Genomic DNA, 23775 nt, shown 5'->3' with positions numbered 1-23775 from the left:
TTTTTGAAATTTTAAAGAACTGGTTGCTGATGTTTAAAATTCAGAAGATTTCACTTAAAATTCCAGATTCTTGGCTTCTATTAAAAATGTGGAAAAGTTGTTAACAATGGATCTCTTTTCTTTCCTAGCAGTATTTGGTCTGAACTGATTGGAGCATGTGTTCTCTAATTTACACTAATCTCCAACACATTCTATTATCTGACCAACTACAGCCGTTTAGGATGTTGTTTCCCAAACATGGAGCTGTCAACTGCTATTTTTTCACATGCTTGTAATTTCTTTTAAATATCTTCCTCTCTTGACTCACCTGCTTGGCCCATATAGACATTTAAGCTTGTGGTCCTTGCTTTATTTAGAGCAGTAGTTTTTCAGATTGTGGGTTGTGATCTATTTGTGTGATCCATTAGTGAATAAAACACAATTTTGTGGAGCATAATCAGCATTCCAAGGGAAAGGAATAAAGAAAAAGTAATATAGACCATTGCTTCTCAGTTGTGGGCCATTTTGCCTGCCCTGCCCTGAGGACATTTGGACATTTGTAGTGTTGGAGATGTTTTTGGTTGTTATAACTTAGAACAGGGGAAAGGGAGTGCTACTGGCATCTAGTGAGTAAAGGCTAGGTATACTGCTAAACATCCAGCAATAGACAAGACAGCTCCTCATAGCAAAGAATTATCTGGCTCAAAATGTCAGTAGTGCTGAGGTTGAAAAACTCTGGTATAGATAGATCGGAGAGCATTGCTTATCGTTAAATATTGCTTTACAAAACCTTATTTCATGATCTGTATGTTTATTTTGAGCTGTAATGTAGAACATGTTTCTTGCTGAGGTTCACAAACAAAACTTGAATATTACTACAAGGTATTTGGTCACTGGGAAAGACTGAGAAATGATATAATAGGGGATTCTCTTTGATGTTCTTCAGACATGTTGTCTTGAATGCTCAAGAGCCATCTGATGAGTTGTCTCTTCCAGGAACCCTGTGGAATCTTTCATCCCATGACTCAATCAAAATGGAGATTGTGGACCATGCACTGCATGCCTTGACAGATGAAGTGATTATTCCTCATTCTGGTTGGGAGCGGGAACCTAATGAAGACTGTAAGCCACGCCATATTGAGTGGGAATCGGTGCTCACCAACACAGCTGGCTGCCTTAGGTAACAATAGGGGCTTTGAGAATATGAAGGTGAATTTTTGAGGACTGACTTAAATTTCCTTAAAAAACAATTAAAATTCTTTAGCCTATTCTTTAGCCTCCATTCCTATCTGTATTGCATACTGTAACTCCAACCTGTCTTTCTACCTTTGTTGCTATTCTCTTATGTGTACCACATGTACCTATATCAGTTTTCTTGCTGTTCCCCACACATCCTCTTCACTTTATGCCTCTTTGACTTTGTTCATCTACTTTGGTAAGCTTTTGTTCAGCATCTACCACATGTAAAGTGGTCTAGTCCTGGACTTGTCTATGTCCTTGCCCTAGTTATCTGTATTTCAAGTCAGGCTGTGATAAATGCAGCAAAAGGGGTACAGAGCACTAGGAGGTTAGGGCATGAGTGAGGAAGGTCTGTTCTTTCCGTGAATGCCTTTCTCTTCTTATTTATCTTTTTGTGGTTAAACTCAAGTGCCTTTATTTTATTAAAATTTTCCTGACTTATTTTTATATCCTATACATGCTGCTATATAATCTGTCTCTCTTTGGAATACACCTCTGTGTGCTCTGTTCTACATATATATTATACTTCCATACAAGAAGTGTATATTCCATCTTGAATTACTGCATCTGGTATATATCATTAACCCCTACCCCACAGTGATATAGACATTCAGAAGGTGGGGACTGTTAATCAACTTTCTCTGAACTGCAGTACCTTGCTTATGATAAGTATTCGCTATTATAGTGAGTAGAAAAAAATATTCAGGAATCTTGTAGGTGTTGAGGGATATTTAAGGGAGGATTTCTGGATTTGAGTCATCTTGAAGCTTCTGGTTTCCCCTCAGGAATGTAAGCTCAGAGAGGAGTGAAGCTCGCCGGAAACTTCGGGAATGTGATGGTTTAGTTGATGCCCTCATTTTCATTGTTCAGGCTGAGATTGGGCAGAAGGATTCAGACAGCAAGGTAAGTGCTTGTCTTACCTTTAATGACTGAGTGAATTCCATTCACCAGAACTATGAAGTATCTGTAGGTCAGAGACCTATCATCTCAGGCTTTCAAGTAATGTTAACTATTTTTACTGGCCCCTACCCCTTATTTTTGAGACAGAGTCTTACTCTGTTGTCCAGGCTGGGGTACAGTGATGTGATCTCAGCTCACTGCAACCTCCGTTTCCTGGGTTCAAGTGATTCTCGTGCCTCAGCCTCCCAAGTAGATGGGATTATAGGCGTGCACCACCACGCCCAGCTAATTTTTGTATTTTTAGTACATTTCACCATGTTGGCCAGGCTGGTCTCAAACTCTTGACCTCACGTGATCCATCCACTTCAGCCTCCCAAAGTGTTGGGATTACAGGCGTTAGCCACTGTGCCCAGCCAAGCCCCTACTCCTTAAAGTGGACATTCAACTTAAAAGAAAACATGTGTTTTGTTCGTTTGTTTGTTTTTTTGAGATGGAGTCTGGCTCTGTCGCGCAGGCTGGAGTACATTGGCATGATCTCGGCTCACTGCAACCTCTCCCTCCTGGGTTCAAGCGATTCTCCTGCTTCAGCCCCTGAGTAGCTGGGATTATAGGCACCTGCCACCATGCCCAGCTAGTTTTTGTATTTTAGTAGAGACAGGGTTTCACCATGTTGGCCAGGCTGGTTTTGAACTCCCGACCTCAGGTGATCCACCTGCTTCAGCCTCCTAAAGTGCTGGGATTACAGGTGTGAGTCACTGTGCCCAGCTTTTTTTTCTTTTTTTAAAAATCTGTCACCTATATATTTTAAAGCTGCTTAGCTGTCTTCCAAAATTGTACATTGTCTAAGTAGTAAGAATGATGATCCAAGTTTCAGTCACACACCAAATAGTGGCAGAAGCCAATAAGTCCATAGTTGGGCCTTCCATTATTAGCCTGAGGCTACAGGGATTTCAAGAAGCCTGGAGCGCTTAAGAGGCATCCTGAGAAGTTATGGATTGGGTTATGCATTTGAATATCAACATTTTAATACCTGAGTCATGGAAACCTGTGGAGAAATCACAATAGACATTCTTTTTTCTCATTGGCCCTTTTATCTTGTGTACCTAAGCTTGTAGAAAACTGTGTTTGCCTCCTTCGGAACTTATCATATCAAGTTCACCGGGAGATCCCACAGGCAGAGCGTTACCAAGAGGCAGCTCCCAATGTTGCCAACAATACTGGGCCACATGCTGCCAGTTGCTTTGGGGCCAAGAAGGGCAAAGGTGAGTCTTGGTTCCTGTTTCTTACTCTTTAATGTGGGACAGGGAAAGGAAGGAACACTTTAGCTTAAGATACAAAATACTTGGCAAGCAATATGGGAGTCTGCCTGGTTACAGATGTCTTTTTGCTTTGCTGCTTCTCCTGTGTTGTGTGCTTCATTCAAGGTTTGGTGGTGGGGTGGTGGTGGTGGTGTGTTGGTGGTGATGGTGGTGGTGGTGGTGGTATCAATGAGTGGGGCAGTGGAAAATGAGAACTCAACTAATCTGGGACCTTCTTCCCCATACGTCCTTTGCATTTTCTGTGTTTTTCTTTTCTTCTTTGTGCTTCCCTGCTTATTTGCCCATGATTCTGCTGACATCTTTCTCCTGCATTTTTCTTATTTCTTTTCTCTTCTCTGCTTTCTGCCTTGGGTGATGCACTGGAAGATGAGTGGTTCTCCAGAGGTGAGTGGAGTCTTTTAAGGTGCTTATCTACTTCTAATTTGCATGTTTTGGTTTTAGCTTCCCTAGTATGTCCTTGCCTAACCTTTCCCTGTCTATGCATGTAGGAAAGTTCAGTTGAGGAAGACACTGAAACAGGTTTAGCTCTTTGGAGCTAATAGCTCATGGCATGCTGTTTCTGGGCAGCAGTCCCCATTATCAGAGCTCAGGACAATAGCATCAACAATGGTCATCCTCATCTTACCTATCTGCTGCCTGTTTTCTATCCTTGTTTCTGAATAGTCCCCTGCTGGAACAAGTTGCCCCCACCCGCCCTTTGCCCCTCGTGGTGCATCTGTGATCAAAAGGTTCTGACCGAAGAATGAAAAATGTGCCAGGTGGAATCTTTTCTATTTAAAACTGACTTACCCCTTTTCCTGCCCTTTTTCATTTTTATAGGGAAAAAACCCATAGAGGATCCAGCAAATGACACAGTGGATTTCCCTAAAAGAACGAGTCCAGCTCGGGGTAAGTTATCTTCTCAGTCTCCAAAGGTCTCATAAACATAGTACAAAGATAAGATATTTGGTAACTTAACAGCAGACTTTATGTAACATGTTTATTGTCCTCTCTTTTCCAACTTACAGACTGAAATGATTGTGAAAGTATTGGGAAGCTGTATAGTATTACAGCAGTAACTTACAAAGGACTACTTGTTAAGGCAGTTATTCAGGTTACTTGAGGATAGAATAAGGTCCTGATGGTAGTCTAGAGCAGAAATTTGGGAACCATAAATGACCACTACAGTGCCTGAGACTTAAACCTCACTTTTAAAAGAAGCTCCTTTACTAAGAAAGATACTTTTTAGGCTGGGCGTGGTGGCTCATGACTGTAATCCCAGCACTTTGTGAGGCTGAGGCGGGCAGGTCACCTGAGGTCAGGCGTTTGAGACGAGCCTGGCCAACATGGTGAAACCCTGTCTCTACTAAAAATGCAAAAATTAGCTGGGCATGGTGGCGGGTGCCTGTAATCCCAGATACTCTGGAGGCTGAGGCAGGGGAATCGCTTGAACCCGGGAGGCGGAGGTTGCAGTGAGTTGAGATCGCGCCACTGCACTCCAGCGTGGGCGACAGATAGAGACTCGTCTCCAAAAGAAAAAAAAGATAATTTTTACACTTTACTATAAGAAATTTGGATCTTTATTTTCATCAATACAGTGAGTCCAAAGTTCACAGCTCTCCATGGATATAAAAATTATAAACGTTTAATCTGTAATGGACCGTTGTAGTAATTGCAAAGATGGGAAGAATGACTGGGTTAAGTTAGAAATAATTGATTTGAGATGAGGAATTTTTAACCTTGAGTGCTGTCAATGAGCTAAATGGAGCCCCTGAGCGCTCATGGTAGAACCAAAGGCAAAGCTATGGGAGAGGAGGCAAGAAGGAAGGAAAGAGAGGAGTTGAGTATAATGAGTTGATATTTGTTCCACTCTTACATTGGATTCATTAGTCTTTTTTTTTAATGAGACGAGTCTCACTCTGTCGCCCAGGCTGGAGTGCAGTGGCGTGAACTCGGCTCACTGCAAGCTCCACCTCCCAGGTTCACGCCATTCTCCTGCCCTCAGCCTCCCGAGTAGCTGGGACTATAGGCGCCCGCCATCACGCCCAGCTAATTTTTTGTATTTTTAGTAGAGACGGGGTTTCACCGTGTTAGCTAGGATGGTCTCAATCTCCTGACCTCGTGATCTGCCCACCTTGGCCTCCTAAGTGCTGGGATTACAGGTGTTGAGCCACTGCGCCTGGCCTCATTATTCTTAAGACATGGAATTTGGCCTCTAAATTTGCTGTAGAGAGTGTGAGAGAGTTTAGGGAACCTGATGGTATAGAACATCAATCGGGAGTATTAAGGCTGGACTCCAGCCAGCTAGAGCCTGGTTTATTGGTACTGATTAGCACCTTCTGCCTTCTTTTTCTCTTTTGTGCAGGCTATGAGCTCTTATTTCAGCCAGAGGTGGTTCGGATATACATCTCACTTCTTAAGGAGAGCAAGACTCCTGCCATCTTAGAAGCCTCAGCTGGAGCTATCCAGAATTTGTGTGCTGGGCGCTGGACGGTAAAGTACCTTTTAGAAAATGGATTTGGAGATGGGAAAACTTAGATAACTAGTTTGTTGCCATTTGTAATTTGTTCTACCCCTTTCTATGTGCTATTCTAGTATGGTCGATACATCCGCTCTGCTCTGCGTCAAGAGAAGGCTCTTTCTGCCATAGCTGACCTCCTGACTAATGAACATGAACGGGTGGTGAAAGCTGCGTCTGGAGCACTGAGAAACCTGGCTGTGGATGCTCGCAACAAAGAATTAATTGGTGAGGAGTTGAATGCTAACTATTACCTCAAAATTTAGTACAGTGTTTGTAGTCCAGCAGATGCCTCTAATTTATTGAATTTATTGAAATGACTGAAGGGAAGGACCCTCCCCCGCTTCATAGTTCATGAATGCGAGAGTTGGTAAGGGTTTTAATTTAATGGTTCTTGGAAAGAAAGCAAATGACAACTCTTCAAAAATAGAATAATAATTGCTATTATTTATTGAGCACTTACTTTGTTACTAGGCATTGTTAAATGCTTCTGTGTTTTCATTTAATCCTCACCACTTTACAAAGGTCCATTTTTTTTTATAGGATAAGGAAATTACTTAACTCATGGAAGTTAAGTAAATTGCCCAGAGTTAATGTAGCTAGTTAGTAGCGGAGCCCAGTTGTTTATTTATATTTTAAATTCATAATAACTCTTCTATCAAATAATTATAATATTCAAGATATTTTCATTAGAGTATCTGAAAGGACTGTGTAGCTTATCTAATATACAGTATTTACACTTTCAATGTGGTTGAAGTAGAAAAGAAATAAAGGAATAGGTAGGACAGTAAATCCATGGCTATTTCAGGTCCTTAGCCCTTTTGAGATGATAATCCTATAGGATAATGAAGTTGATTCTTATGGACAGCACCTACACTTGATATGATTAATGCAATTAAGTATAATGTAAGGCTCTTCATGACCTGACTTGATCTTTTCTCCCTGTATACATTCTTTCTGACTAGGTAAACATGCTATTCCTAACTTGGTAAAGAATCTGCCAGGAGGACAGCAGAATTCCTCTTGGAATTTCTCTGAGGACACTGTGGTCTCTATTTTGAACACTATCAATGAGGTTATCGCCGAGAACTTGGAGGCTGCCAAAAAGCTTCGAGAGACACAGGGTATTGAGAAGCTGGTGTTGATCAACAAATCAGGGTGAGCTTACCACCTAAAATTACAATCAGAAGAATTTGAGTGAGTGGGGAGTTGTTTCCTTCTTTTGGTTACTAAGAAAAAGGAAGCCGGGCGCGGTGGCTCACGCCTGTAATCCCAGCACTTTGGGAGGCCAAGGTGGGCAGATCACGAGGTCAGGAGATCGAGACCATCCTGGCTAACACGATGAAACCCTGTCTCTACTAAAAATAGAAAAAATTAGCCAGGTGTGGTGGCAGGCGCTTGTAGTCCCAGCTACTCGAGAGGCTGAGGCAGGAGAATGGTGTGAACCTGGGAGGCGGAGCTTGCAGTGAGCCAAGACCGCGCCACTGCACTCCAGCCTGGGCGACAAAGCGACACTTCATCTCAAAAAAAAAAAAAAAAGGAAATTTCCTCTTATTTACATGTAAAGTGTGAAGAGCTATTGCTCTATTACCTGTCTTGATGTTGATCCATAAATTAATAGGCTCTTATGTCAGACTTTTTTTGTGTCACTATTTGGGGTAGAATACAGGATTTGGTAAAAATTTGATTTAACCCATTTTGGCATTTATATTCTTGTTTGAGACAGAGTCTCACTCTGTCACCCAGGCTGGAGTGCAGTGGTGCAATCTCAGCTCACTGCAACCTCCACCTCCCGGGTTCAAGCGATTCTCCTGGCTCAGCCTCCTGAGTAGCTGGGACTACAGGTGTGTGCCACCATGCCCAGCTACTTTTTTATATTTTTGTGGAGATGGGGTTTCACCATGTTATCCAGGATGGTCTCCATCTCCTGACCTCAGGTGATCCACCTGCCTTGGCCTCCCAAAGTGCTGGGATTACAGGCATAAGCCACCATGCCCTGCCCCTGGCATTTATATTCTTATGTTATTAGACGATATAGGGTCTAAGCTTTTTTCCTGGTCTTATATCCAAATTCCATATGGTGTTACTTTCCTCCAAAGGAACCGCTCAGAAAAAGAAGTTCGAGCAGCAGCACTTGTATTACAAACAATCTGGGGATATAAGGAACTGCGGAAGCCACTGGAGAAAGAAGGATGGAAGAAATCAGACTTTCAGGTATAGTAACTTTTGAGACCAAGACTTTGACTTTTTTTTTTTTTCTTGGTCCCAGGATAATGCTTCTGTTGTCTTTGGTTTCTGCCATTTCACCATCATGTTAAATCTTTTTTTTTTTTTCTTTTTTGGAGACAGAGTCTTACTCAGTTGCCCAGGCTGGAGTGAAGTGGTGCAGTCTTGGCTCACTGCAACCTCCACCTCCCGGGTTCAAGTGATTCTTGTGCATCAGCCTCCCCAGTAGCTGGGACTACAGGCGCATGCCACCATACCCAGATGATTTTTTGTATTTTTAGTAGAGATGAGGTTTCACCATGTTGGCCAGGCTAATCTTGAACTCTGAGCTTAGGCAATCCGCCTGCCTCGGCCTCCCGAAGTGCTAGGATTACAGGCGTGAGCCATTGCACCTGGCCTCATGTTGAATCTATTTTTGACCCATATGTCTTCATTAGGAATTATCTGGCCAGGCGTGTTGGCTCAAACCTGTAATTTGAACACTTTGGGAGGCTGAGGCAGGTGGATTGCTTGAGCCTAGGAGTGTGAGACCAGGCTGGGCAACATGGTGAAACCCATCTCTACCAAAAATAGAAATAAAAGAAGTAGCCAGTTGTGTCATTTGCCAGTAGTCCTAGCAACTCAGGAGGCTGAGGTGGGAGGATCGCTTGAGCCCAGGAGGTGGAGGTTGCAGTGAGCTGAAATCACACTGCTGCACTCCAGCCTGGGCAACATAGCTAAACCCTGTCTCAAAAAAAAAAAAAAAAAAAAAAAGAAAAACATTTGGTTTACTCCTCAAAAGGATGATGTGTCTACAATTCATTTGTTGCTGACACAGCTCAGGCATTCCTCTACGTCATAACATACTTTAGGTGCAGGTGATAATGAAGGATGATGGCCTTTTTGCCCAAATCTACCATCGCCCTTTGAGAGAATTTTTACTATTCTCTGAAACTTATTTTCTTCTGATAGTATCAACATTTGGATCCTTTGTAATCTCCTGTTCTGGAACACAAATAGAAGCCATAATATCCTAGTTTGTTTCACTATCTAGGTTATTTATTCAACTCTTATGAGTTGCTTTTTTGTAATTCTATTTGGGAATAGGAACCTAGAGGTTTATGCCCATTAGAGCATAAGATATGGGTGAATTCAGTATTCTGTGATATTATTGCGTTTGTGTTTGCCTCTAGGTGAATCTAAACAATGCTTCCCGAAGCCAGAGCAGTCATTCATACGATGATAGTACTCTCCCTCTCATTGACCGGAACCAAAAATCAGGTGCAGTATCCAGAAGGCACACCCTCTCCTTTTAGCCACTCTTGCTGTTCTAGGTGGCTTACTAACAAGTAGGATATATATTATTTCTGAATTAAGTAGTCTTTTGGGGGAGGGGAATAATTCTCCACTCCAGGATCCTAATGCAGAAATGGGTAGGTCTAAGCATTAGAAATTAAAACAAAACAGGTAATTAGCCTGAGTGTGATTCCCTTATCATTGCTTGTGAACTTAAAACACTGGAAAGTGAACTCTAGTCTGTTTTCTCTATTTTTTCTCCTTTTAAATTTCCATTTAATACCGAATATTATAATAGATAATTACTATTTTAAAATTACAAAATATAAACAATCAGAAAAATAACAAAAAATCACTTGTTTCTATTATCCAGAGAAAACCACTTGTATCTTTTTAAACATTTTTACCATGTGAGCAAACACATTTTTCCTCTGAGATGAATTATATATTTTGTTTTGTAATGTTTTTCTTTTTCACATGAAGTGTATATTGTGACCATTATTATCTTAATCACACTTGCCTTTTTCCTTGATTATTGGTTCTTAAAGTGTGGTCTGAGAGTCCCAAGACTGTTACCATTTGTACTTATGGCACAGAAAGCAGTGATGCTTCTGGTGACTTAGCAGTGACATAAAGCTGAATGAGTCATTGTAGTCTTCATTGCCACTCACATAGGTAAAAGCAGAGAGCCATTTTCACTTAATTGGAGAAGAAAAAAAATCAGGCCAGGTGTGGTAGCTCATGCCTGTAATCCTAGCACTTTGGGAGGCTGAGGAGGGCGGATCACCTGAGGTCATGAGTTTATGATCAGCCTGGCCAACATGGTGAAACCCCATCTCTACTAAAAATACAAAAATTAGTTGGGTGTGGTGGCGGACCCCTGTAATGCCAGCTACTCAGGAGGCTGAGGCAGGAGAACCACTTGAACCCAGGAGGCGGAGGTTGCAGTGAGCTGAGATCGCACCATTGCACTCCAGCCAGGGCAACAGAGTAGAGACTCCATCTCATAAGAAAATAAAAATCACTTTTATTATTTTTCTACCCTTGAGTATACATCTTTTTAATATTCTGTACTGATGAAATAGCATATTAAAGCATGATGGTTGTCTTAAGGAAATGTACTTATGTTATTGTTTCAGTTACTAGTTAGACTAGCCACTTTTTAATTGTTTATTTATTTATTTTGAGATGGGGTCTCCCTATGTTATCCAGGCTGGTCTTGAACTCCTGGTGTCAAGTGATCCTCCTGCCTTGACCAAGTGTTGGGATTACATCCTGCACCCAGTCACATTAGCCACTTTGTTTAATGGAACACCATTTTTACTTGGAAAAAAATGTCTGGTAGACAAAGGGATTATTCAGATGTGAGCATTTGGCAGACATTTCCTCAAAAAATGAATGCGATAAGCTTGTTTTTTTTTTTTTTTTTTTTTTTTTGAGACGGAGTCTCGCTCTGTTGCCCAGGCTGGAGTGCTGTGGCCGGATCTCAGCTCACTGCAAGCTCCGCCTCCCGGGTTCCCGCCATTCTCCTGTCTCAGCCTCCCGAGTAGCTGGGAGTACAGGCGCCCGCCACCTCGCCCGGCTAGTTTTTTGTATTTTTTAGTAGAGACGGGGTTTCACCGTGTTAGCCAGGGTGGTCTCGATCTCCTGACCTCGTGATCCGCCCATCTCGGCCTCCCAAAGTGCTGGGATTACAGGCTTGAGCCACCGCGCCCGGCCGCGATAAGCTTGTTGCTTTGAGGAAAAGAACACAGTGTTTGCTGCCTGAGCTTTCAAGTGGAAATTGTAGTTTTGAAAAACTTTTATTTGCTACTGTGAGCCTGGTAACTTCCCAATACTGAAAAGACTTTTCTAGGCTGAGTGCAGTGTCTCATGCTTATAATTTAAGTACTTTGGGAGACTGAGGCAGGAGGATCATTTGAGCCCAGGAGTTTGAGACTAGCCTGAGCAACGTAATGAGACCATGTCTGTACAAAAAAATTAGCCAGGCATGGTGGCACATTCCTGTAGTCCCAGTTACTTGGGAGGCTGTGGCAGGGGGATCACTTGAGCCCAGGTGGTCAAGGCTGCAGTGAGCCATGATTGTGCCACTGCATTCCAGCCTGGGCAACAGAGCAAGACCCTGTCTCAAAAAATACATGAATAAAATTAAAAAAGACTTTTCTAATGAAATAAACAGTGATATTAACAAATGTGATTTCAAAATATTGTATAATGCTATGTGTTAGCATTTTGAACATCTGGATAACTTGAAGCAGTATTTTGCAAGTGACAAATGCATATGTCAAAATCGCACATAGGTAATTGATCCATTAAAAGTGCAAGAAGGACCGATGGATTTTAATTAAACAGTATGAAGAGATTGTTAGTTATAGATTCCACATTACTATCAACTGTTAAGAAACTACTATTAATTAATATACTATTAAAGAATAATAACCACAATTATCTGAAAAGACTATTAAAATCATCCTCTCTTTTCCAACTTTTTATCTGTGTGAGGCTGGATTTTCTTGATATACATTAACTATAATAACATATCACAACAGATTGAATGCAGAAGCAGATATGAGAATCTAAGCTAAACTTCAAAGAGATGTGCAAAAATGTAAAGGATTTTATTAAAGATTGTTTATGGTAACTAATAAGTTTACTTAAGTGAAATAGATACTTTAAACTTCTCAGTATGGTAACAGTTAATACATATAACTCACACCAATGAAGGTTCTTTAGATCCTCATAATTCTTAATACTGTAAAAGGACCTTGAGACCAAATAATTTGAAAACTGCTGGTTTAGATGGAATTGTTTTTTGATTTAAGAGTCTGTAGGGGCCAGGTGTGATGGCTCACACCTGTAATCCCAGTACTTTGGGAGACTGAGGTGGAAGGATCGCTTGAGCCCAGGAGTTTGAGACCAGTCTGAGCAATGCAGTGAGACCTCATCTCTACAAAAAACTTAAAAATTATCCAGGCGTTGTGGTGCACATAGTTGGTGCTAAGTAGAAGTGTGAATGAAGGGAAGAAAGGAGGACCAGAGAGCAATTTTCATGATGTGGACAGATTTTGAAGAATTGTTTTTGACATGGATAACTTTCTGACTTCATACAGATAAGAAACCTGATCGGGAAGAAATTCAGATGAGCAATATGGGATCAAACACAAAATCGCTAGGTATGTGATTAATTCCTGCCTAAGGATGTGGAGTAATATTTCACTGGGCTAAGGAGAGCTGTCTAGCTCTACAGTTTTTTTTCTAACACCCTTAACCATTTACCATCCTGGGAGAGCATTGGCTGATCATTTCCATTTTGAAGTATGTAAGGAAATTTAATAAAATCTGATCTGCCTACTTTTTTCACATTCCTACATGCTCAAAGGTTTTCAGAAATCTTTCTATGCCTCTCCCGTTACTACACATTCAAGTTTGTGTCCCTAAACTTATAGCCCATTATATTCCTACCCCAGTCTCCTTCTCCGGAGTAAATGGATACATTCTGTTTCTGCCTAACTATTCTGCTTGCTATTCTGTCTTTTCACTCTGTAGTTTGATTCTGCTCATGTAATACCTCTTACTGGTATGTCCTTCCCTTTTGCTTTTCCAAATTCTTTTTGTCTCCAAAGGTTTAACTCAAGTCCTGTTCTCCCTTGTCAGGTCCTTTCTAACGATTGCAGCATATTTCACTTGCTCTTCTTTTAATTCCAATACCATTTTCAGACAGACCTCTTGTTTAGCTTTATTATGCCATATTCTGGGTGTTTTATACATATTGTCTTCCATCTTAGATTCAAGATTCAAGTTCTGTTTTTGAGACAGAGTCTCACTCTTTCACTCCCGGCTGGAGTGCAGTGGCGTGATTCTCATACCTCAGCCTCCTGAGTAGCTGGGACTACAGGTGTACACCATCACACCTGGCTAATTTTTATATTTTTAGTAGAGATGGGGTTTCGCCATTTGGCCAGGCTGATCTTGAACTTCTGGCCTTAAGTGATCCACCCGTCTGAGCCTCCCAAAGTGCTAGGATTACAGGCATGAGCCACCGCGGTCAGCCAGATTCAAGTTCTTTAAGTTGGGACCATCAGACTTCAATGCCTTTCTGGAGCATTTGGCAAGCTCAGTTCCCAACAGTGGTGCCTAATTACACCCATCTGCTTGATATATATTGTACAGTAGAGGGGAATGTCATATTTCTGCGTACGTTTTTTTTTTTTTTTAACCAGATAACAACTATTCCACACCAAATGAGAGAGGAGACCACAATAGAACACTGGATCGATCGGGGGATCTAGGCGACATGGAGCCATTGAAGGGAACAACACCCTTGATGGTAAATTCTTTTTATATACTGCTATCTGTCTAAGGCTAGTTCTATTTTGAATCCTATGTGTTTTGTGAAATACAAAAAAAAGTACAGAGAAAGATCACATCCTTTTCTGGTAGGGGTTTTTAGGAAAAAGTAAGGGTTTTGTCTCATGTTGGGATTTCGTGGGCCGTTATTCTGCAGTGGTCAAAATGGGGGAAGCATGTCTGTAAAAGTGTTACTGATATGACTAACACTAACTGATCTATTTTCAAACATTACCTTTTTCCTCTTCCTCCCTGTTTATGAATGTTTTGCCCTTCTCTTACTATTATATCTTGTTTTGTTTGAGTTTACAAATTTTCAGAGTTTCCCTAGGTCTGGCACACACATGAGGTTCCTGTCTCTACTCATACTAACAAATTGCATGTGTTCACAGCAGGACGAGGGGCAGGAATCTCTGGAGGAAGAGTTGGATGTGTTGGTTTTGGATGATGAGGGGGGCCAAGTGTCTTACCCCTCCATGGTATGTTCTTCAGTCACCCCCAAGATTGTCCTTGAGGAAGGAGGCTCCTGTGTGCCAGCAATTTGTCAATCATGCTGATCTGATCAGGCCAGAGGCTAACTAGTCTCAGCCACATGGGGCTCGAGGGGTTCTGCTTTTGTGATTATTACCTCTTAAGAGTCTGGGACATGCAGCTGGTAATCTGATTCTCCATTATGTGCTGCTTTCCTGTTTCCAGATTTGCTCAGCTTTTTTTGAGGGGGGGTCTCCTTAATCCCAACCCCGTTAACATCCTCTCTTTCTCTTTTTTCTCCACAGCAGAAGATTTAACACCACTGTCTCCATTCCATCTGGGCTTATATGTACTTTTATTTTTTGGTGGTGAAATTGACTGATGATTTTCCTTTTTCTTCGCTGGACTATTGTGCCAACTGCCAGGCTGCCTCCTGCCCTTACAGCCTTACATGGCTGCCTTCTTTCCATCAATTCCCAACTTCTTCCGGTGAAGTTTAATTGTCTCAACGCTTCCCCCTCCCCCATTCCCTCCATTTTCTCCCAAGAAGCCTGACTCAGTTATTTGCGTATTTTGAGAAACTGCTGCAGATTAGTTCTTCTTGCCAGTTCTCCCTGGAACTCTTGGCCTTTTGTGGAGGGAGGGATGGAGAGAATAGCAATCTTCACTGGAAGCCGTGGGAAGAATTGGAAGTTACATGCTGTATATGCAATGTCCAGCAGTCTGATAAACTGATGATTCTTAATCAAGATTTTTTCCTGGTGGGGAAGGGACTTTTATTTTCTTTTAGAGAGGGGAAAGTGTGAACTCTTCCCTTATTCCTAATGGCTATTTTTGAAGCAAAGAAGGCCGGCAACATTGGCACATGCCACCTGGCAAAGGACCCTTGAGTAAGTGAAGGTCTCCTAGAACTGGGATTAAGAAACCTTGCTCTCCTCATCTCCAAGGCAGGGACCATCAAGAACCTACAGACTCCATCTCTTCTGCAAGCCTCATGCCAACCCTGGGCTATTGCTGCTGCCCCTTAAACAGAGGCTGTCCTTAACCCACTTCTCCCGCCCTGTGATATGTCTGCTGAGTTGGCCTGGCCATTTCCAAGAGGCTATAGAAAGGGGAGAATGTCAAGGAAGACTTTTGGTTGAGAAGGAGCAGAAAGATGTGTTTTTGGGAAGAAGAAGACCTCTAGGAGGAGCTAGTAGGAATGTACATGAAACGATTAGTCTGAAACTGGCTTCCCCACTCCCCTGTTTCTCCTTTTCCTATCCTTATAGGCCTGTCCCTTGCCTCTGCCCTGGATTGGTTGGCAAACTAAAGGACTTGATGTACATAACTCCTGTCCCTTTTACCCTTACAAGGTGGGGATTGCCCCTGGCTTTGCCTCTTCTTTGTGCCTTTGGCCTGGGGTGCATCTCCTCCCGCCCTTCCATGTGCCTTTCTTTGCCTCTGCAGTCTCATTTCTCATAATTTTGCAAATTATATTTTGTTGCTTTCTTACCTACTATTGGCCCTAAATAGCAGAAAGAAGAGAAGTGACCTAGAGAACCTCAGATTCTTCACTGAGGATTGGTATAGCCATGATTTCAGTCATAGCAAGCTTTTGCTCAACAGCATGTGGGTGGGATTTTGCCAAAATTCTATTCTGATGAATCTCAAAGTAAGGTTGGTAAGGGAGGTGAGTGGTGGACTCTTACTCCTTAGGTGCCCAGAATTTACCATCATCTCTGAAGGAGTTACAGGGAAGTGGTCTCCCCAATTGTCCCCTCCCTCCAGTATTGCCTCCTCTCACTTTAGCATATATTAATTAGCAGGTTGGGCTAGAGAAATCAGCTGCTATGCGGGTTGATTATTATTATTATTTTTAATCCTTTTCCTTATTTGCCTTCTACTCCCCTTAATCTAATCTAAAAGCTCTGTTCCATGCAACTGGAGTTCTTTATCCCTCTCTTCCCCTTCCCTTATATATTGAGGCTATGGGGTAGGAGAAAAGTGCACAACCCACCACCCCCTTTACTCGTGCATTAAAATTTCTCATTTACCCTTTCCCCGCTTTCCATTTCTTCCCACTTTCATCTACCTTTTCTGGCAAAAAGGAGCCTTTTGCTCTCTGTGACCCCTAAGAGCATACTGCACAGGGGAAATTGCCCCATCCAGACCGGGCTCCACTCTTGATTTCTTTTGTCCTCTTCTGCTCTTTTCCTGGTGCTCTTTTTTCTCGGTGGGGTGTGGGTAATAGAACAGCCATGGGCTTTTGGGGACCTTTAACTTTTTTTTTCCTCTTTTGTTTATAAAAACACTAAACATTCAATTCCAGAGAACCAAAAATCCCACCTTCCCACCGAACACTACTAAGGGGCCTGTGTTCTGCTCCATACCTTTTCTCTTTTCTTTCTGTCTTGTTAATGCTTTTAAAAACAAATGAGTTTTTTATATAAATAAAGTTTTTAAAGTGTGTATGTGGGGGGTCTGTGTCATTTCTTCACTTCAAGCTGTTATTTCTTCCCTGCTTTTCATCTTTGTTACTTCCTTATGTATCAGTGTCCTTTCCAGAGCAACCAGAAGGAGGTTATACCAGGATTTATTTTGAGCTCAGCCCCAAGTCTTATTAAGCAACGTTCTTGTTAACTATATGTGAAACATTTTTTTCTTCTGAAGATTCTTAAAAATTGAATGTGGCTGACGTTGAACATGGGAGCTTATTGCTAACTTAAGAGATAGGAAACTGAAGCATAAAGAATTAATGACTTACTTTAATTACTGGGATTCTTTTGCAACATTTGACAAAACTAACATTGAATAAAGTCCACTGTAATATGTAGCCCTCTTAAATATAACACTTAGGACTAGAAGATTAGAAACTACCAATCCCAACTACCTAATAGGAAAATGTAGGATCAAAAGGCCCATGTATATAAGTACTGACCACTGGGCCATAATGTTGCTTCTCAGGCTATATGCAGTCCTTTAGTCAGAAGTCAGTAGACAGGCTTATTTATTAATATTTTACAGACCGTATTACCTGGATTACCAGGAACTGTCTTTGCTGCAGAGACCAAGGGTTAAGATCTATGGGAAGAGACTTATTTTTCTGAGGTCGTTATGTCCTGTCATATAATTAAAGACTAAAGAGAATTTATGTGAAATGCTTTCTGTATGCCCAAATCTTTAGATTAAAATTATATAGCTGCTTCTGATGATGGTCCTGTCTTGTTTTATTGAACTAGGACTTGGGTATGAAAACTTTCATGGGCTAGTGAGACCAGGAAATCTACCTTTTAAAGCTTGATTTGTGTCTAACAATTGTAGTGTTAGACTAGAGGATGGAAGTACAAAGCCAAAAAGCTGTTTAGAGTTTACTTTCCAAAGAGTTTTGATAGCCCTGCTTGAGGTGATTTTTATCTATGTAGAAAAACCTGGCTACTTGGTCAGCAACACTTTATTTCCCTGTTATGTTCTTATTCACTGCATTGAGCTAGATATACAAACCCTACTCTTCTCTCTTCCTCCTGGATTGGTCCATTTGTTTTATTTCATTCAATAAATATTTGCCAAGCATCTCCTATATGCTAAGCGTTGTGTCAAGGTTAGGTTTAGAGAGTGAAACAGATGGATCTTTTCTCATAGATGGCAATCCATGAGAATCATGTATAGCTAAGATCTATGATCAGATGAGATTGTGTGCGTTCAGGGTGGTATGGCCGTAGACAAGATCTATGATCTTAAAAACACTTCTCTCTGTGCCGTATCTAAATACAGTGAAATGTTACACAGAATGTTGTGTAAAGGCCCTATCTCACAAGTTTCTTGATACTGATGTACTTTGTGACAGAGGTCAAAGCTGGGACTTCACTTGGCCACTTTTTTTTTTTTTTTAAAAAGACAGAGTCTTGCTCTGTCACCCAGGCTGGAGTGCAGTGGTACAATCTCGGTTCACTGCAACCTCTGCCTCCTGGGTTCAAGCGATTCTCCTGCCTCAGCCTCCCAAGTAGCTAGGATTACAGGTGCGTACCACCATGCCTGGCTAATTTTGTATTTTTAGTAGAGACGGGATTTCACCATGTTGGCCAGGCTGGTCTCAAACTCCTGACCTCAAGTGATCCACCCGTCTTGGCCTCCCAAAGTGCTGGCATTACAGGCGTGAGCCACTGCACATGACCGGCCACTTGTTTTTCTTGCTGAACTAATATTCTTTGCTACAAACTGGAAACACCTCACCCAGGAAGAACTAAGGACCAGTCTTTTCATATCATTTTTTCTCATTTTGTCTATTTTTATTTCTGAAGCAAAGGTTCTTAATATTTTCATAGATGGAATTGACTAGACCTAGCCCTATAGACCTGAGCAACTTACATAAGAATTCCCTGTATGCTTGTTGAAAATGCAGAGTCCCATGTTCCATTTCCAAAAATTGATTCAGTAGGTGGGATTCAGGAATCTAAACTCATGGTAAGTCATCCAGGTTATCCTCTTTTTTTGGGTTGGGGGGACGGAATTTCGCTCTTGTCACCCAGGCTGGAGTGCAATGGCGCGATCTCAGCTTGGTGCAACCTCTGCCTCCCAGGTTAAAGTAATTCTCCTGCCTTGGCCTCTTGATTAGCTGGGACTACAGGTGCCCACCACCGTGCCCAGCTAATATTTGTATTTTTAGTAGAGACGGGGTTTCACCATGTTGGCCAGGCTGGTCTTGAACTCCTGACCTCTGGTGATCCACCCACTTTGGCCTCCCAAAGTACTGGGATTACAGGCGTGAGCCACCACGCCTGGCCCATCCAGGTTATTCTGATGTGCGTGGTCAGTTAACTGTGACTTAAGGGACTGATCTAGTGACTTGCTTAAGGTTACAGCCTCAAAGTGGAACCCAGGATTACTGGCTTCAACTCCACTGACAGTAATACTAGTATGGTGAATGTAGACAATATGATGTGGTGATCACCATTTTAAGAGAGCATTTAACTTTATGTCAAAGGAATGCATTACTTTGAATAGAGTTTGAGATAATGGTGATAGGTTGGTGTGTGGTATCTGGGTAGGAGAAGATTCTCATCCTGAAAATCATATGTAGGTAATGCTCAGGTTGCTGAGGCAGGAAGCTAGCCCTTAATACGGGGTCCTCTAGGTCACAGAGAATCCCCTGGAATTGCCGACTTTGACTTAAGTGTTACTTCTAACTACAAAGGGTACCTCAACTGGGGAACAAGTAACCCTGTTGGCTAAAGCCAAGGAGACCACATCTGGAAACTTAAATCACTCTGGTAGCTTCCAGAGAGAGCTACCTCAGGAAAGCTCAAAAAAGAAACAAGATAATTGCTAGGAAATTTTTTTTTTCCACACAGCTTTAAGACTGTTCTGTTGCCTGTGTCACTTAACGCATTAGTTCAACTGATCCGTCCAGGATTTAGAGACAGACATGGATGAAGAGAAAGTTGGAGGAGGTAAGATAGATTGATTGGTCTGATCATTTTAACCTGACATATTTTTATCCTTTTATGCAGTGTAAAATGACCATGGATAGCTATCCATGAATGGACTGAGAGCTTTACACTTGTTATAATTGTAGGAGCTATAAGCATGTGGCAACTAGCTTAAATTTTTTTTTTTTTTACCTGAGAAAAGGTGCTATACTTATCTCCATAAACTTCTCTTATCTTTATTGTTGAAAAAGGACAGGTTATTCCATTTTTATTGAGGACGCAAAAGTATTACTACCCTGCTGTCTTTTCCCCTAGTATCTCTAGTGTTAATGGACAGTGCCATAAGACATTTGTGCCTGAGGAAAAAGAAATATGAGATATCCGTGGTGATGTTCCAGTCAGTTACCCACTTTTGTCTTCACCTCAATTCTTTTTTTTTTTTTGAGGTGAAGTTTCACTCTTGTTGCCCAGGCTGGAGTGCCATGGCGCGACCTCGGCTCACTGCAACCTCCGCCTCCCAGGTTCAAGTGATTCTTTTGCCTTAGCCTCTGGAGTAGCTGGGATTACAGGCACGCACCACCACGCCCAGCTAATTTTGTATTTGTAGTAGAGACGGGGTTTCTGCTTGTTGGTCAGGTTGGTCTCAAACTCCCGATCTCAGGTGGTCTGCTTGCCTCGGCCTCCCAAAGTGCAGTGATACAGGCGTGAGCCACCATGCCCAGCTCACCTCAATTCTTTTTTTCCTTCCATCTTAAAGGCATCTTTGGTCTTAAACAGTTCACGCTGTTGGCAGAATCGGGGCAGGGGGAGTGCGTTGGTGTGCATATTTGGAACTAATTCAGGGCTCTGTTTTTGGCAGTATGCTGGATTAGATATTCTGAAAAGTCCTTTCAGCTGAAGCAACCAAGATACTGGGTAAATATATTTATAAAAAATACTTTTAAACATGTTGCTGAGCAGGCACGAAAGTAAGGAGCCTACAGCTCTTCAAAATGAAGCAAAAGTTGGAATCCTAGGAAGTAACTGCCAAAGCCAGCTTTTCCTCAGAATTTTTGCCAAATTCAGCAGACCATAACCTTCTATTTTAGTGATTACACAAAGTATGGGCAACAGGAAATGAGAAATCTAGTAGGTTCCCTTGTAAAGCTAGACACCCTCAGTGTAAAGGTGAACAAGAAATAAACACTCCATAGAAGGGTGCAGCAAGGAACTCATTGTCTCAACCTTAGTGCCACATGGAAGGTATAGAGTATCTGCCCTGACAATTCATAACCACAAATGGCCTTCTATGGGCTTTCAATCCAAACTTAGGCTATCTGTGTGGTCCAAAAAGCTTAACTGGGGAATTTAAAGTGATTTATGGAATTTAAAGTTGTTTATGCTTCCAGGTGATTTCCAGAAGCAAATGCAATTCCTCTAAGGCCCCAGAACAATTCCCATAGATATACTTTCAAGGCAAATGAGTGCTCTTGCCCAAAAATTATAAACTGAACAAAGAAGTAAGGCACAATGAGTGAAAATGGAGACAGACACAGAAGCTGATCTTTTAAATACTTCAGATGTTGGCATTGTTGCACAGATTGTAATGAAATAATGATTAATGAACTTTTTGAATTAGTGGAAAAAAAGCCTTTTTGAATTAGAAGTGAAAAATACAAATTTGAGGTAATAAGTTAATGGATGGATTAAATAGATTAGACAAATGGAAGGAGGATTTGTGAACTGGAAGATAAGAAATTATACAGAATGCACTCCAGATAAAGACAGAATGGAAAATAGGCAAGAGGTTGAGATGACAATGGAATAAGATCTAATATACATTATTTGGAACATCAGGAGATAATAGGAGGAGGCAATATTCAAAGAGAAATTTTTTAGGGTTTGATGAAAGGCACCAAACCTCAGACTTAGGGAGCCCAGTGAATCTCAAGCAAGATAGACTAACTTATCTAGTACATCAGGGTGAGATACAGAAAACCAAAGAAAAGATTTTGGGCATCTAGAGAGAAAATACAGACTACCTGTAGAAAACCAGCCAGATGGTGACTTCTGTGTCAACAATGAAAGCCAGGAAACAGTGAAATTTATCTTCATCATGTTAAGAAAAAAAGGAACTTCTTATGGAAGCTTACCCCCAGTGACACTTTTTTTTAAAAGAGCTAATAAAAACATTTTCAGACAAAAGCAGAGTTTCCACTCATAAAAGGATGTCCTTGAGGTGGAAGGAAAATGATCTCAGATGGAGAATCAGATGCAAGAAGGAACACTGAACAAGATTGCCAAAGCCTTCACTGTAAGAGGAATGTGTAATTTATGGGAGAGAAATACAGATTAGAATTGAAATGCAGGACAACAATAGCATGTAAAGTCGAGGGAGCAATTACAACACTAATTTTCAGGTTCTTCAGGGGGAAAGTAAAGATACTGATAAGACTTGAAAAACTAAATAGATTGGTACAGAAGTAATTGCATTGAAATGGCAAAAACTGCAATGACTTTTGCACCAACCTAATACATATTAGCTGGAATAACCACTAAAGAATGAACACAGGACATATAACCTCCAAACAAATAGAGAAGAAAGCAAAAGGAGTGTGGGCAAGGTTAGTACTGGTGCTGCATCTGATGGAACAAGCTGAGCCTGCAGGGCAGTGGTGGTAGGTGGTGGTGGTGAAGCACCCACCTTCATATCACAGCACTGGGGTATAGCATGTGGCAAGTGAAGTAGATGTGTGCAGCAAAGAGCAGAGTGAAGAACAAGAATAGGGACAAGGGAAATAGCTCCAAGACAATTTCTATAAAAGCAAAGTTAAAAATTGGCTGCTATGTGAGTTGGTCAGCCTGGCTTAAAGACAGAGTCAGTACAAAAGCTTTCATACCTTGCTGATGAAATTGCAAAGTCTTATTTGTCTGAGTAGCCTCCCCATATCCTAAAAGGGTTTGACTCAGAGTAGGGCTAGACTAAAGCTGGAGGCTACCCTTTGACATGAAGATGTATCATTTTTAGGTACCACTGGCTTTAGAGTAGGAGAGGTCATGGGGAAGCATTAGGCTATTCAAGCTCATCTCTGGGTCATCATTTCCTGAGCACTAAGAAGGGCTTTCTCAGGGACATTGATTCAATTTTGAATTGGTGGTACATTACAACGTCACACATTTGCAACAGACATTTCTCTGTCCCTTATGGTACACTTAAAGCATGTCTATACTAGTGATACAAGCTTAGATTATATATGGGATCAAGATGTGCTATCTTCTGTCTTATTCAAATGCCTTTTGCTTTAATCTTTTTATTTCTTATTATTTTTTTGAGACGGAATCTCACTCTGTCACCCAGGCTGGAGTGCAGTGGTGCGATCTCTGCTCACTGCAACCTCCACCTCCTGGAGTTCAAGCGATTCTCCTGCCTCAGCCTCCCAAGTAGCTGGGATTACAGGTGTCCGCCACCACGCCTCACTTATTTTTGTATTCTTTTAGTGGAGATGGGGTTTCACCGTATTGGCCAGGCTGGTCTCAAACTCCTGACCTCAGGTGATCCACTCATCTTGGCCTCCCAAAGTGCTGGAATTACAGGTGTGAGCCACCATGCCTGGCTTTTTATTTCTTTTTACTGAGGTTAGTGATTCTGAAATCTAGCTCAGATTTTTCAGATGATTTAGAATGATCATTTATATTAAACTACTCAGCACAAAATTCAGGCTCTGGAACCAAATTGTTTGAGTTCAAGTCCTTGCTGTGCTACTTAGCTGTGTGACCTTGAGCAGATTTCTAAAGCGTTTGGTACCCTTCATCATGGGAAGAATAATATCTACATATTATGAAGATGTAATGAGATAATGAATGTAATTGTACTTAAAACAGTACCTGGCACATAGTGTATTATTACTATTGTATTTATCACCAGGTACTTTTACATATATATGCATATAATTAGTTATGTGATTGCTGAGTTATTATGTCCAACTACTTCAGGGATTCAAGAGGAACTCGAAATAACAAGCAAGTGGTATACATGTCCACACCCTAGATTAGGAAAAGATAGCCTTAGTCTTTCAGTGGGTACTTAGACCTCTTTTGTCCAGGCTCTGTTCTCGGTGCTTAAGTGTTAGGAATG

At 41.5% G+C, this 23775-nt stretch overlaps 1 protein-coding gene across 22 annotated transcripts in view; it reads left to right on the top strand.

Moving 5' to 3' along the window:
* The window catches only part of CTNND1 (catenin delta 1), a 70978-nt gene extending 53534 nt beyond the window's left edge, over positions 1-17444 (top strand). For 10 of the 22 annotated variants that reach the window (XM_025355744.1, XM_025355741.1, XM_025355735.1 and 7 more), the window contains 12 exons: positions 976-1159; positions 2004-2121; positions 3227-3380; positions 4257-4325; positions 5782-5909; positions 6012-6162; positions 6900-7092; positions 8034-8148; positions 9333-9420; positions 12546-12608; positions 13656-13762; positions 14559-17444. In XM_025355744.1, coding sequence (XP_025211529.1) covers positions 976-1159; positions 2004-2121; positions 3227-3380; positions 4257-4325; positions 5782-5909; positions 6012-6162; positions 6900-7092; positions 8034-8148; positions 9333-9420; positions 12546-12608; positions 13656-13762; positions 14559-14570 — 1382 coding nt within the window. In that variant the 3' untranslated portion in view covers positions 14571-17444. Of the gene's footprint in view, positions 1-975; positions 1160-2003; positions 2122-3226; positions 3381-3803; positions 3822-4256; positions 4326-5781; positions 5910-6011; positions 6163-6899; positions 7093-8033; positions 8149-9332; positions 9421-12545; positions 12609-13655; positions 13763-14174; positions 14262-14558 lie in introns of all 22 variants that reach the window. The other 12 variants (XM_025355722.1, XM_025355736.1, XM_025355723.1 and 9 more) reach the window with 4 other exon arrangements.
* The last annotated feature ends 6331 nt before the right edge of the window (positions 17445-23775 follow it).

This window comes from Theropithecus gelada, chromosome 14, assembly GCF_003255815.1.
Source record: "Theropithecus gelada isolate Dixy chromosome 14, Tgel_1.0, whole genome shotgun sequence".
NCBI lineage: Eukaryota > Metazoa > Chordata > Mammalia > Primates > Cercopithecidae > Theropithecus > Theropithecus gelada.
Note: the sequence above shows the minus strand (reverse complement) of the source record. Positions and strands in the feature narration are given on the sequence as shown.